The 15,605-nt window shown below is 35.8% G+C and overlaps 2 protein-coding genes across 11 annotated transcripts in view; both read left to right on the top strand.

Annotated features, from left to right (window-relative positions):
• Positions 1-15,605, top strand: part of PGAP1 (GPI inositol-deacylase) — a 1,928,961-nt gene that overhangs the window by 1,854,129 nt on the left and 59,227 nt on the right. The gene's annotated exons all lie outside the window — the stretch shown is intronic.
• On the top strand, positions 6,342-8,395 carry LOC137248078 (uncharacterized). 3 transcript variants are annotated; one of them, XM_067778956.1, is made up of 5 exons: positions 6,342-6,452; positions 6,514-6,875; positions 6,936-7,657; positions 7,728-7,794; positions 7,889-8,395. In XM_067778956.1, the coding sequence occupies exons 3-5, from the start codon at positions 6,977-6,979 to the stop codon at positions 8,095-8,097; spliced, it is 957 nt and encodes a 318-aa protein (XP_067635057.1). In that variant the 5' UTR covers positions 6,342-6,452; positions 6,514-6,875; positions 6,936-6,976; the 3' UTR covers positions 8,098-8,395. The 3 variants fall into 2 exon arrangements, with proteins under 3 accessions (XP_067635057.1, XP_067635058.1, XP_067635056.1); XM_067778955.1 differs by having other exon boundaries at positions 6,514-7,657.

Here is a 15,605-nt window from a genome sequence, read left to right as displayed (position 1 = left end):
TATAATTTGATTACTCTTTCTGACAAAATAATGAGTTACCATACAATTGAACAAAAGAAATAATCAAATATGAATACTTTAGATGATCAAACACTGAATATATTTTTTCAACCACATTTTGGAATCATATTTGAATCAAATGTGTTTACTTTAGGAGATCAAAAATTTATAATAATTTTTAATTCAGCTTTCTGAATCTTTTTTGACTATATTTGTTGACTGAATAATGTATTTTATACTTGTCAAAATATTTCTTTACATCGGAGCTGCTCAACCCCTATACACTTGTAGCACTTTTGTTTTCGTTTTGCCCTGAATCATAGGCACAGATTCAAATTCACACTTTGAATATAAAAAAAAACAAGTAAGGACAGGACTGTCTTCGGCTGTGCCGAAGACTTCAACCTTCCAACCATCATAATTTATTTACAAAAAATCAGAGAATTCAAATTTCCAATATATTTGCTCTGATCAGAGATTTTTTGGTAACAGACGAACAGAGGAAATCGTTAAGAGAATTTTCTGTTACGTCTTGCACCCTGTTAAGTTAACATGAATTTGGGGAATAGTGGTGAAGTGCAAGACGTGACACATGCAAATGGATCGTAAGCAGTGGATGCCAAAATAACGCCTTCTCATTGTGTTTAAATTCTCTGGCAAAACAATAAAAAGCGAGTCTCACGATCTAACACAAAGGCCGATGACCGTGATTCATTGCCTTTGATTTCGATTTCTACTCCCTCAACTCCTTATGTTTCTGACATTCGTGTGGATGCTCTCTCTCAGTTTACCGACAATAATAGTGATATTGAAGTTGTTGCTGCATCCGATATGAATTTGTCTCTCGTGATCTACTGCTGCTACGACTTCTTCTACTTCCAATTCAGCTAATTTCAATGTCAACAACACTGGTTGGACAGCACTAAAGTCGAAAAAAACAACGTGAACAAAAAGCATAAACAAGTAGTTGTTGTTGGTTCGAGTGACAACAAAGAACTAGGCGTTGCTGTTCGTAACAAGTGGGTACATTTGTCTTCGTTTGCGCCTAGTGTTACAGCCGCTGACATTAAAAGTTATGTAGCAAAACATGCCAACATCGATACTAATGCTATCCATTGTTTTGCGCTGCTTAAAAAAGATGACCCAGTAGGCAAGCACAGGCGTGTGAATTTTAAATTGGGTGTTCCCTCAACTAACCTCCAAAGTATCCTACAACCATCTCTTTGGCCGGCTAATGTGAAAGTGAAGCCGTTTCATTCTTTTCGGAAACAAGCCGCTCAAAACCACGAAACGTGACACTAGATAAGGGTGTTTCTCGTGATATTAACAGTGCCCTCAGTATCTACTTTCATAATATATCTGGCTTACGTACTAAGTCCAACACAATTTATCAACTCAATGCAGAAGAGTTGTTCGATATAATTGTCATAGTTGAAACATGGCTAAACTCTGATTTCTACGACAGTAATTTTTTCGATAAGCAACTTTACGACGTGTTTCATAAAGACCGTGACGTTGTCAAGACGGGTTGCTTAAGGGGTGGCGGTGTTCTAGTTGCGGTGAGAAGAGTATTTCGCCCATATTCTGTTGAACTCGCGAATAATGACTCACTGCTTGATCAATTATGTGTATGCATTAACGGAGCTGAGACAAACGGCTGCTTGTAGCTGATTACCTCGTATATACCACCAGGGAGTAACGTGGATTTATATAAAGCGCATGTGGATAATGTGATTAGTCTAGCTTTTGATAATTTGGGCGACAATCACTTATGCGTTTTGGGCGATTTTAATCTTAGCAATATTATCTGGTATGGTGATTCTGCAAATTCAAGCCTTTTAGCTAACAATATAACTACTCACCACCAATCATATTTTATTGATAGTATTCTGAGTATAAATTTGAAGCAAATTAATGGAATTTTTAATCAACTTAATAAACTCTTAGATCTAATCTTTGTTTCCGAGAATGTTAAGTCTGTCGTATCTAAGTGTGTGTCTCCTATATCAGCTGAAAGTATTCATCATGCCGCTCTTGAAATTAAGATACTTTTTTACGAATTTTTACTGTTATCTCGAACTGATACACTAGCTTTTAATTTCACCTCTTGTGATTATCTAAGTTTAAACAATTCTCTTCTAGAATTCGACTGGGCGGAGCTACTCTCTCGCCTTGACGTTAACAATTGTTTCTCTAACTAATAATGAATGAATTTTGTCTCAATAATATATCTTTAAAGAGGAAGCGATGTTACAAATCACCATGGGGTAACACGCGCCTGAAACGATTAAAAACTCTCAAAAACAAGTTTCTTAGGAAATATAAGGCATTTCGTATTTCAGAATATTTTGTTAAATACCGCCATTTTCAGAAGAAACTCAAGTCTCTGAATAACAAGCTGTACAAAAACTATTTAAGTAGTACGGAGAGAAATATTAAATCAAATCTGAAGAAATTTTGGAACTTCGTCAAATCCAAAAAGGCGGCCTCAAGCATTCCCACGTCGGTTGAGTACGATAATAACTTCGCTACTACCCCATATGAAGCAGCAAATCTGTTTGCTGACTTTTTTAAGTCAACTTACGTGTCTGATGTTGGAGAGTGTCCTGATTTCTCTGGCGATATTCCGCCATTTCTTAATTTCGGTGCTCTTCAAATTACCGCTAACGATATTACGGAGGGTTTAGTTTGTCTCAAGTCTTCTTCTCAGACAGATTATGATGGACTGTCAGCAATGTTCCTCAAAAACTTTCGCGCATTAGTTACTCCATTGGAGATTATATTTAATAAATCCCTTTCTTCAGGGACGTTTCTGAACTATTGGAAACTAGCTACAATCACACATCTTTTCAAAAGTGGGAGAAAAAGCGACGTTCGGAACTATCGGCCAATATCCAAGCTCTCAAGCATCTCGAAGTTGCTTGAATGGATTGTTAAAGAAAAAATATATTTTACTGTCAAGGCTATGACAAAACCCAATCAACATGGATTTGTGCAGGGTCGTTCAACGGCCTCTAATTTAGCGGTCTTTACCGAATTCTGTATTTCTTCGTTTTCGGCAGGACACCAGGTTTATTGCATTTACACGGATTTTTCAAAGGCGTTTGATAAAGTATCTCATACGATTCTATTACATAAATTGGTATGCCTTGGATTCCATTCATCTTGTTTATTATGGCTCAAATCATACCTAACCGGTAGAAGTTGCGTAGTTACCATTGATGGTGCACTCTCGAACCCTTTTGTTGCCACTTCAGGCGTTCCTTAAGCAAGCATTCTAGGTCCACTCCTGTTTATAATCTTTATTAATGACATTAGTGAATGCTTTTCGCACTCAAAATTTTTGCTCTATGCTGACGATTTAAAAATTATTTCGTGACACATCAGTTGCCTTTAATCTGCAGACCGATTTGGATAATCTTCATAGATGGTGTGAGAAGTCACGCCTCTCCCTTGACATAAAGAAATGTTTTCATTTGACATATTGCATCGTATCGGATTGCTAATGATGTGCTGCAAAATGTAACAGAGTTTAAGGACTTGGGAGTGGTATTTGATGTTAAGCTTACTTTCAACGGCCACATAAACTTAATACTCTCAAAATCGTATTCCGTTCTCGGCTTCATTCGTCGCAACTCCACGGAGTTTTCTGATCCCTATACGTTTAAGCAACTATTTACCTCTCTTGTTCGATCACACTTAGATTATGCTGTTTTCATTTCGAGACCATATGATCAACTCTCGATAAGTAGAATTGAACGAGTTCAAAAGGTCTTTCTAAAACACTTAAGGTTTGACGAGCCGCGTTAATTTTATTTTCAGCTCTTAGTCCAAAAATCATTTAGTTGATGTGACGAAAATTTTTTTGATGTAATCCATCAATAACGATTCATGAATGAGACGTCATTAATTCAAGTTAATCAAATTTATTAGTGGATTTTTTATAGGGGGCCCGGAAATTGTGAAATTGTTTTGTCCCTATTTATTTTCTTTCTTTTAGTATTATTATTACTTAATGTAAGTATTGTTTTAAATAAAACCGTTTAACTTAAACATTTTTTTTAATTATTTTATTTTCTATTTTTAGTATTATTATTACTTAATGTAAGGATTGCTTTCAATAAAACCGTTTAACTTAAACATTTTCTTTATTAAACGGTTTTATAAAGTTGACTTGACAGGCTGCACGGCCGGCCGGCCAGCGCGAATTTTGTAATTAAAATTTAAGTACACTCTAACAACAGTATGTAAAAATGCAAGCTTATTGCTAGTATTTTTTTGTGTAATCTTACAATTTTTTTGCATAGTCCCGCACTTAAAGTGTATTTTTTTATTTACACAACAATGCCACAATTTTACTTGAAAATTGTTTAAAAGTGTTCTCAACTCAATGTTCGTTTAAATTCCATATATACAGAAACCATAAAAAGCAAAATATAATAGTTATTTCGAAAAAAAGGTGCTCCCGTGTAGAGCAAAGTGGCGGTGACATTGCTCATGAAGATGTTTATAATGCAAATAGCCAGGAATCGGGTGACATACCAAATACCTCCCTTTCGAAAAGCTTTGCGATTTTAATAATGAAATTGAAATGCGCCCACGAAGTATCTGACTCGGTTATCAAATTAATGGTTTCTGAACTAAGAAATATCATAAATATTCATAACGTGGATAATAAAAATAAAGTGATTCAGCTTTGTAGCGACCACAAAATATTTGACCACAAGGAACTCATTTTAAATGCTATTTCTCATGATGATTTGGAAGCTGGCCTTTCAAAATTTGATTCGCGGTACAAAAGGAACTTATATTTTCAAAGTAACTTAAATTATGTCGCACCGAAAGAAATATTCTTGGGCGATGATCAATATCATAAAAAGGGATATTTTCATTACATTTCAATAATAAGAAGCATTCATGTTTTATTGCGTGACAAAAGTTTCTTTAATCATTTCAAGGAAGCCAAACCTTGTAGAAGAAATGTTTATGCTGATTATAATGATGATTCCATATATGCTAAAAACTGTTTTTTCCGTGAAGACTCAAACAAAATCGAATTACTATTATTTCAAGATGCCTTTGAAAACTGCAATCCCTTGGGATCTTCCAAAAAAAAAACATAAACTAGTTGGTGTATATATGGTTATAGGCAACATTCTAAATAAATATAGATCCAATATAAACAATGTTCAGTTTGTGCTGCTATGCAAAGAGAGCTTTATCAAAACTTTCGGAATAGAAAAAATTCTTGAGCCATTGATTTTCGATTTAATTCAGTTAGAACAAACCGGAGTCAATATAAATATTGATAACTCCGTACAGAATTATCGTGGAAGTATGATCGCAATGCTTGGATTATCTGAATGAAGGTTTCTCGTCTTTACGTAAAAGATTCAAACTATCTCTTTCTTTTCCCCGTATAGATTTGACTATGAAAAAATTACCTGGAAAAGCGGATGAAATTCGTCATTTCCTCTTTTTAATGCCTTTCATATTTTTGCACAAAATTTCTGAGTACAATGATCCCATATGGCAATTTTTCACGACTATGATCGAAATGTGCCGGCTGATATGTAGCCATCAGATAAACGAAAATCAAATTGGTTTACTCTCTCATTATATATATGTATATATGGAGTATAGAAATGAATGCTTTCCTAAACTAAATTTACGTCCAAAGCATCATTATATTTGTCATTATCCGGAACTTGTAAGAAAATTTGGTCCATTGATTCATTTGTGGACAATGACATTCGAACACAAGCACCAATATTTCAAAAAAATTTCAAAAACCACAAAAAACTTTAAAAATATAACCTTAACACTCTCTGAAAAACACCAGCAGATGCAAGCAAATATGTTTGGTAATAGATTTATTTGTAAAGTTATATGTGAAAGTGCTGAACGTCTTCAAATAAATATGTTTAATTTCAATTTGCCAAAACAATTTTCTTTTGTTACCAAGAAATTGTCGTAGAATAATATTAAGTTTGAAGAAAATCATTTTATTTTAACGGACTGTATTGAAGAAGGAAGAATTACAATACTAAAAATTTGTTCCATACTCTTAAGTGAAAACTTTCAAGATGTTATATTTTATGGCAAGTCTATTAAAATGTGGTATAATTATAGTACAGTCCTGTATGAAAGCTTGGAAAATGAAAATTGTTATAGTTTGGTTGATATAAAAGAACTCTTAATGCACAATCCATTAAAGGTTATTTACTCAAAAAATAAATATTATGTTTCCTTATTTTCAACATTTGTAGTTGCCGATTAAAAGTTCTGAATATTCTATAAAATTAAGTTACTATAGGTATTTTTATTTTATTGTTAAAGCACACATATTTAAATAAGAATGGCCGAGGTAGTCTGCAAAGTTTGGAGTTCCGATAGGCGCATAAAAAAATTATTCATGGCTGCTCCTGTTATACAAGCGATAATTGAGGAAGGTATGAAAGTCTTATTAAAACCATGATATTAAATGTACATACTAAACATTTTCACTTTCAGCAAAGAAATTCGATATTCAAGGAACAAAGTTGGTCCTAGAAAGCGATGGAACTGAGATTTCTAGTAATTCCGTTCTTGAATACTATTTGAAAAATAACAAAATTTTTATGCTTTTGGAGAATGAGGAATGGACGGAACGCCCAACTGCAGCGACTGTAACAATCCCAGAAAATTATGAAGTTTTTACAGAATCACAGCCATCGCCAATTACATCTTCAATAATACCTCTAGCGCAGAACGCATATAATTCGAATCAATATATACTTATGACAGGCCCCACGGACACGACGGATGATTCCGATTGCACTACATTGACAGTGTCGAGTGGAGCTCGCACATCAAGTTCAGAAACAACTCCTGAAGTAAAAAAAATGTTTAATAATCTGATATGATGCATTTGTTAAACAATGGCCAAAAATTAGGGACAAATTTGAATATTTTTGCTAATTTATTAGTTAATGAAATGCCGATGTTTTCATTTTACATTCCTATGGGAATCCTCCGGTCAGTATCTCAGCAAGCCGTGACAAAATATCCCCAGTCTTTCCTCGAAAAAGATAGTGAAGGTAATATCATCTCTCTAACGACAAATCCGCTTTTGACATTAATGCGAAATAGAAATTACTTTTTGAATCGTTCGCCAAATACAATACCAAATCTCGCATCAAACATTCCTTTCAAGAAGAGAAGACAAACGAACATATTTCAAAGCACATGCGCCCGTTGGGAAATCCAGGAAAATGTACCCCCTAAAGAATTACAAGTGATGAAATCTAAACAGAAATATTTAAAAACTTTATATGAAAATGGCTTTCAATATCAACAAATGAGTTTAATTCAATCCCACATGAAAGATTGTTTTTGGTTGCAGAGGCAATACCTTAATAACATGGATCCGGTGCCTTCTATAAAAGATGTGCAAATAAATTGGCCATTTCTATTTTATGAACAATGTTTGTGCCAGCACTTCGAAAAGCTTATGGAGATCAATGCAAATATATTTTGTGAAAATTTCAAACAATCGTTAGATAAATTTAAGAAATGTTTTAAAAGTAAGGACACCTTTGACAGCGACTTAAAAATTATTAAGGAAATTGTTAACTATTTCGGGAAAAATCCAGATTTTCTTTTTATGGACTTTGAGGCAAGTTTTTGGAACATGGTAAAATAAATAATTTTATAATACATAATTCTTTTTTTAATTATATTTCCAGATTGGAACCACAATGGATACAATAATAAATAAACTACCATCGAATTTGCCTCTCATAGCTATAATAGGTATGTATATTACTATTTATTATTATAAGGCCTTTCTACACGGCGACCTTTTACGTAAAAATTAATTAATTTTGATTCTATTGTATTTTTACAGAAACTGAAAGGGCTCACATTATAATTGAGAAAACACCCGTTGCTGAATACGGAGAATATGACTTTATAAATTTTGTCAAAGTAATATTTAATTATTACTTTGTCTTAAACAAAATTTACCCAGCAGAAATATCGCAGACTTTAGAGTTTTTGACTAGATTTTGCTATAAGCACTATCCGAATCAGACCCGTGGTGCAAAAAAAACATAAACAGTTTGCAAAAAGTGAATAATCTTATTTCAAAAATTAGTAACGTGTAATATTTTTAAATACATAAAAACATACGATGAGTGCCACCACCTTAAAATTGCAAGTTTCGCAAGATATTTTTCTTTTCAATAATTTTGCTAATTTCTTATGAAAGTACACGTAAAAATGCAATACAAATACTGCAAATTAAAGTTAAGGACTTTAGTACAAAATTGCCGAAATTATTTAAAAGAAATCTTCCTGAAAATTGCTATTTTAAGGTGGGCCATTTTGGGTGTTATTCACTGCCTGTATTAATTTAGGATAATATAGTATATATTAATTCAATTAAAGTGCCTGTATGAACTGAACTGAATTCTGACTGAAAATAAATTTTATTAAAATATCAAAATCTTATTCGTATTGCAACTACATAAAATGTATTTGTTTATAATTAAACACCCAGGATTAAGCAAAATAAGTTTTTTATAATACCTGTATTAATTTGATAATATAGTATATATTAATTCAATTAAAGTGCCTGTATGAACTGAACTGAATTCTGACAGAAAATAAATTTTATTAAAATATCAAAATCTTATTCGTATTGCAACTACATAAAATGTATTTGTTTATAATTAAACACCCAGGATCAAGCAAAATAAGTATTTTATAATACCTGTTTTTTAAAAAATGTAAATGCATTTAAACATATACATGTTATTAGCTGAAAATACAATCAAATATTTTGAAAAAGGTGGGAAGTGGGTTACAGGGGCTAATGGGTATGTGGCATTGCGCATATGATAAGTAAGTTCACTAAAACCGTTGTATATTTTACGCATTTTGAATGGTAATCATTACGCATAAGGTTGGTAAATTCACTATAATTGTTGTAAAATGTTACGCATTTTGAATAGTAGTTTTTACGCATGTGTTTAGTAAGGGCTTTACAGTCTGATAGTAGATATACAATGTGTGTAAATTTGCAATAATTAAGCGAGGCAACTTTTTTGCTGGCTTAATGTGTGTAGATTTACATGCTTTTTTTTAAGAGTGTAGCTTCTCGATAAGCTACAAGCTTGAAACTTGGAATATAGTTCAGAACCCGATGACAATGCAGTAATAAGAAAAAATCGCCGCTAGGTGGCGCAAGGATCGAGATATTCACAAAAATCGTATATGTGCTCCGATTTGACTCATATTTGGAACACATAATACATACACGAATAGAAGTCGACCTATGAAAAAATCGCCGCTAGGTGGCGCAAGGATCGAGATATTCACAAATTCGTATTTGTGGTCCGATTTGACTCATATTTGGAAATCATATTTGACATACAGAAATAGAAACCGCTTTAGTAAAAAAATTCACGCCAGATGTCGCAAAAATTTAGATATTCAAAAAACTCGTACTTGTCTGTCCGATTTTGCTCTTTGAACAAATATTATATACAGTTCGGTAGAAGTGACATCAAAATACTTTGGAGCACATAAGTTCAAATTTTGCTAGTGAAATTTCAGTATAAAAAATCTAGTCCCGTTAAAAGGGACGTCAAAATACTTCACATTTTGTTAGTGAAATTTCATTATAAAAATTCATTTCCCGGTAGAAGTGACGTCAGAATACTTTGGAGCCCATAAATTCAAATTTTGGTAGTGAAATTTTAGGATAATAAAATAAATAAAAAAAATTTAATTTAAGCGGTTTTATTGAAAGCAATACTTACATTAAGTAATAATAATACTAAAAGATAGAAAATAAAATAATTAAAAAAATTTCTTAAGTTAAAGGGTTTTCATTCAAGGTTTGAATCAAGCTCAAGGCCAGAACAATAATTTTTTTCTAATGATAATTATTGTTATTTTTAAATTTTTCTAAATTTGAAAAATTGTATTTTGTTTTTGGAATAGTAAGTAGAAAATTTTTCAGACAACCTGCCATAGCTGCGCAGATAGATCCATTTCGAAGGGTGCTAAGCCTTCATCATTAGTACGCTTTAGGCAAGCTGCGCTAACCATTTAGCTATATATAAAAACAAATACAATTGTTAAAGGATTTTATTGAAAACAATACTTACATTAAGTAGTAATAATACTAAAAGATAGGAAAAAAATTTAAAAAAAAAAAATTTAAGTTAAACGGTTTTATTGAAAATAATACTTACATTAAGTAGCAATAATACTAAAAGATAGAAAATAATCAGGTAGGTACTAGTCATCACACTCCTCATCAATCTAGGGCGTTGATCAGACAATTAAATAAAAGCGTTGGGCGCGTGAAATTTCTAAAAATGTGAGGCGTAGCATAACCTGATTAAGGTTCAGTTGGTCTTACTTATGACTATCAATAGAAATTTGACGCGTCCAACGCCTTTATTTAATTGTCTGATCAACGCCCTAGATTGATGAGGAGTGTGATGACTAGTACCTAGGACCTACCTAATTATTTTATATCTTTTAGTATTATTACTACTTAATGTAAATATTGTTTTCAATAAAACCGTTTCACTTAAAATATTTTTTTTAATTATTTTATATACTGAAACTTCACCAGCAAAATTTGAATTTATGTGCTCCAAAGTATTCTGATGTCACTTCTACCGGGAAATGAATTTTTGTAATGAAATTTCACTAACAAAATTTGAACTTATGGGCTCCAAAGTATTTTGGTGTCTCTTCTAACGGGACTAGAATTTTCATACTAAAATTTCACTAGCAAAATTTGAACTTATGTGCTCCAAAGTATTTTGACGTCACTTCTAACGGGAAATGAATTTTGTACAGAAATGTCACTAACAAAATTTGAACTTCAGTGCTCCAAAGTATTTTGATGTCATTTCTACCGGACTGTATGTAATATTTGTTCAAAAAGCCAAATCGGACAGACAAGTACGAGTTTTTTGAATATCTCAATTTTTGCGACACCTAGCGTGAATTTTTTTTACTAAAGCGGTTTCTATTTCTGTATGTCAAATATGATTTTCAAATATGAGCCAAATCAGACCACAAATACAATTTTTGTGAATATCTCGATCCTTGCGCAACCTAGCGGCGATTTTGTTCATAGGTCGCTTTTTATTTATGTATGTATTATGTGTTCCAAATATGAGCGAAATCGGACCACAAATACGATTTTTGTGAATATCTGGATCCTTGCGCCACCTAGCGGCGGTTTTTTTCATAGGTCGCTTTCTATTCTTGTATGTATTGTTTCCAAATATGAGTCAAATCGGACCACAATACGATTTTTGTGAATATCTTGACCCTTGCGCCACCTAGCGGCGATTTTTCATAGGTCGCTTTCTATTCATGTATGTATTATTTGTCCCAAATATGAGCCAAATCGGACCACAAATACGATTTTTGTGAATATCTCGATCCATGCGCCACCTACCGGTGATTTTTTTTAATAGGTCGCTTTCTATTCTTGTATGTATTATGTGTTCCAAATATGAGCGAAATCGGACCACAAATACGATTGTTGTGAATATCTCAATCCTTGCGCCACCTAGCGGTGATTTTTTTCTTATTATTGCATTGTCATCGGGTTCTGAACTATATTCCAAGTTTCAAGGTTGTAGCTTATCGGGAAGTTACTTAAACTGTAATTACGGCCGTGCAGCCGTGCAGCCTGTCAAGTCAACCTAAATAAAATCGGTTAAAAAAGCTGGCGATGAGCCAAAATAAAGTATTCTTGACTTCAGGCTTAAAACTGGTGTTTGTCTTTATTCTCGAATCAAAGCGGGCATTTTAATGCTTGGATAAATGTGACTAGAGAGCTAAGACAATACTCAAATCCATACCTTATCTCGGACTAGGTCCTATACAGGAGAGCTAGGATAAACCTCGATCCAATCCTTATGAATGGACCAGGGCCCTTACACACCCCTGAAATATTTTCGAAGCGTTCCTAATTATGAGTCCGAAATTGCAGACCAAGGGTGACGTTTTTTGGAACGATTTTTCTTCATCCTTTGTCAAATTAGGGAAAATCATCATGTAGGAAAATGAACCTAGGGTAACCCTGGAATGTGTTTGTATGACATGGGTATCTATAGTGTTAACTATTTTGTTATATACTTTGTACTTAAATTTTTAAATAATATTTAATTGAGTAATCTTTTGAATTTGAAAATTTTTAATTACTTCAAAAAGAAAATTTTAGTTAGTTAATAATAAAACTTCAAATAAATAAAGAATAAAATTTTGAAAAAAAAAATATTTTTCACCTTTTATTGAATTAGTGACAATGACATCAGCGAGTAGTTAAAAAAGACATGGAGGAAAGAAAAAGTGAACGACTTTTTAGTTAATTAAATAGTTTATCCGGCGGATAAACTATTTAAAAAAAAAAAAATAAATGTAAGGCGCGATAACCTCCGAAGAGATCTAAGGCCGAGCTTCTCTTCCAATTTGCGTCGTGCTCCTCTTGCTTTTCCCTACAAATTGGCCGGACGGGACCTACATGTTTTATGCCGACTCCGAACGGCATCTGCAAGGCAGATGAGTTTTCACTGAGAGCTTTTCATGGCACAAATACACTCGGAGCGCTTGCCAAACACTGCCGAGGGGCGACCCCGCTTAGAAAAATTTTCTTTTAATTGAAAAACCTTATTTCTAAAATTTTGATGTTGCTTTGCCCGGGGTTCGAACCCAGGGCATACGGTGTGGTAGGCGGAGCACGCTACCATCACATCACGGTGGCCGCCGTTGGACTTTTACTTATATTATTAAAAATAAAAAAATAAAAAATGAAAGGCGCGATAACCTCCGAAGAGATCTAAGGCCGAGCTTCTCTTCCAATTTGCGTCGTGCTCCTATTGATTTTCCCTACAAATCGGCCGGACGGGACCTACATGTTTTATGCCGAATCCGAACGGCATCTGCAAGGCAGATGAGTTTTCAGTGAGGGCTTTTCATGGCAGAAATACACCCGGAGCGCTTGCCAAACACTTCCGAGGGGCGACCCCGCTTAGACAAATTTTCTTCTAATTGAAAATCTTATTTCTAAAATTTTGATGTTGCTTTGCCCGGGGTGTGAACCCAGGGCATACGGTGTGGTAGGCGAAGCACGCTACCATCACTCGCTACCATCACACAACCTGACAGCTCCAATATAGAATCGGCCTTGGCCCCAAACTGCAACAGCAGCAACATTAAGTACAGTTTTGTGCATTAGTGCAAAAATGTATCCTGCACCGATGCGTCATCCCTCGGCCAGGGGCCACCACCACAGGGGCCATTGAAATTTACAATCGTTGATACACTTGAACGCATCAAGGAGAAATTCACCTTTCTAATAAGCACAATATCATACACCAATAGAAAAGCAACTTTACTAACTACTATAATCAAACCGAAAAATATTTATCAATATTATCAACAATCAATTAATTTACTATTTATTTATTAACAATCAATTGAATTAATTTTAGTCATTTTTAATTAAACTTAATTTTATGTGAGTACAATTTTTATTTTAACATTAAATTAAAATTTTGTTGTGGAATGCCCCACAATATTTTCGTTAATACATACAACAAGTGATATAGCATATATTGCGGTAGCACCGTTCTAATACATAAATCAGGTGATCCAGCAATCACAATTATGATAAACAAATTTAAGAACAAAGCACAAAAGGAATACATAATCACCTAACAATTTTTTCAACAAGAGGTTTTTCGGTCGCTATAAAAGTTTTACCGCAATCTATGCACAAAGAGTTAAATCTTAATTTGTAACACTGTAATATTCGGATCGTTTAAATATAGAACTAAGAACCTAGTTTTCATTTCGGCTGGCGCAAATCCTTGTGCTGAACCCTCCCAGAGGGTGCCTGCTGGTAATATGCACAACAGTTTTCCCTTCCAGGGGAGTGCTAGCTAAGTTTAGGAATCATCTCCATTTGTGCCCCAGCTCCTTAATAGCTTAGGCATATGGAAATGGTTTTTAAACGTTGCCTCAAAGTGGGAACTGGACCACTCCCAGTTGAAAAGTGGTCCACCCCTAATCCAGGGTGTTATGGGATTCCGTGCCCATTGGATGGTTTGCAGTCAGGGGCATCCGACTGTATTCTTACGGAGCCTCCCGGATACCGGTCCACCTCCGGGAGTAACGGCGACTTGCTGCCGTATGGGGCTCTACCGCAGTCGACCGCATTGTTTCCCCTATCCCTCAACTTCAGGCTGCCGAACGGTCTCACCTTAATATGCAGCTAACGAACAAGATTTGAAATGAGCAACAAAAACGTGGCCTTGGATCCCTGCATGGGTAAAGATGCCGCCCTTGGACTAGGCATTAAAAAGTCCACAATTCGTCGCGAACCGCACAGACGGCCCCGACCAGGCCTTCACGGCAACAAAAAAATCTTCGGCCACCTGTGCAAGCTAGCGGAAGAACTAAACCCCTTGAGGGCAAGTCCAATTCCGCAGCAGCCGGCAAAGCTAGCCCCAAAGAGGGAAAGCAACGTCCGACTGAGCAAGCTCAGGAGGCCCGTCCCACGCCCGTACCGGGCACCTCTTGTCAGCAGGTGGCTGGTAACAGCACTTAATCCTCCACGGACAAAAGTATTGCCTCCACCGCAGCAAAGCTACCTCGCAAGCCGGCTGAACCCCTTGAGGGTTCCAAGGCAAATAAGCGAATCCCGACTTCGGTCCGCAACCAGCGGAACATTCGCAATACCGTCAAAATCATTGAGAAACTTGGCATCTCTGGCCTGTGCCAGGAAGATTATTGCTGCCAAGAAGAGCAGCAACAACAACCCCATCCCTTCCTCTTCTGCCACCAAACTAACTTCTGACCCTAAGATGCCTGCCCTTAAGAGACAAAGGTCTATGGGAAATGCCTCGAGCGATCCCAAAAGGCACCGGCCTTCGACCTCTACTCCCCGTGCTCTGACCGAAACCTTCAGCGAGGCGGCTAAGGCCAACTTTACGCTGGCGGTTTTGAACCGCGGTCACCCGGATGGGAACATGACCCCGGATAACTGGAAAGATGTCCTTAACGGCCTTCTCAAGATCTTTAAGGACATCATAACCAAGCATCCGGGGCCGGCTCCCACTGTCCGTGATGCCGGCTGGTACCAGGGTAGGGGTAAGTTTGTTTCCTGCGCCGATCAGCGCTCGTGCAAGCTCTACAAACTCGCCATAGCTTCGCTAGGACAGCTGTGGCCTGGGGCCAGGTTGGATGCGGTCGGTTTGGAAGAAATTCCGAACAGACCGAGAGCCTGGGCCTGGGTCCCAGACGGCATAGCGGATCCTGGCGAGATCCTGGATACCATCGCGAAGTCGAATCAGGGGCTACCTTCGAGCGAGTGGAGGATAGTCCGGGTCGGCGAGACAAGGGCGAAGCAGCGTTATGTTGGTTTCATCATAAACGAGGCTTCTTTCCCTTGGCTTGACGAATGTGGTGGAGTATTAAGCTACGTTGAAAATTCGACGGGATGGTGCGAAGGAGGAAACACCGGACGAGGGTGAGCCTCTACCTCAGGGCGAGGGGTCAGACAGAAACACCCCGAGTGGATT

This window comes from Eurosta solidaginis, chromosome 4 (assembly GCF_040869045.1).
Source record: "Eurosta solidaginis isolate ZX-2024a chromosome 4, ASM4086904v1, whole genome shotgun sequence".
Taxonomy (NCBI): domain Eukaryota; kingdom Metazoa; phylum Arthropoda; class Insecta; order Diptera; family Tephritidae; genus Eurosta; species Eurosta solidaginis.
Note: the sequence above shows the minus strand (reverse complement) of the source record. Positions and strands in the feature narration are given on the sequence as shown.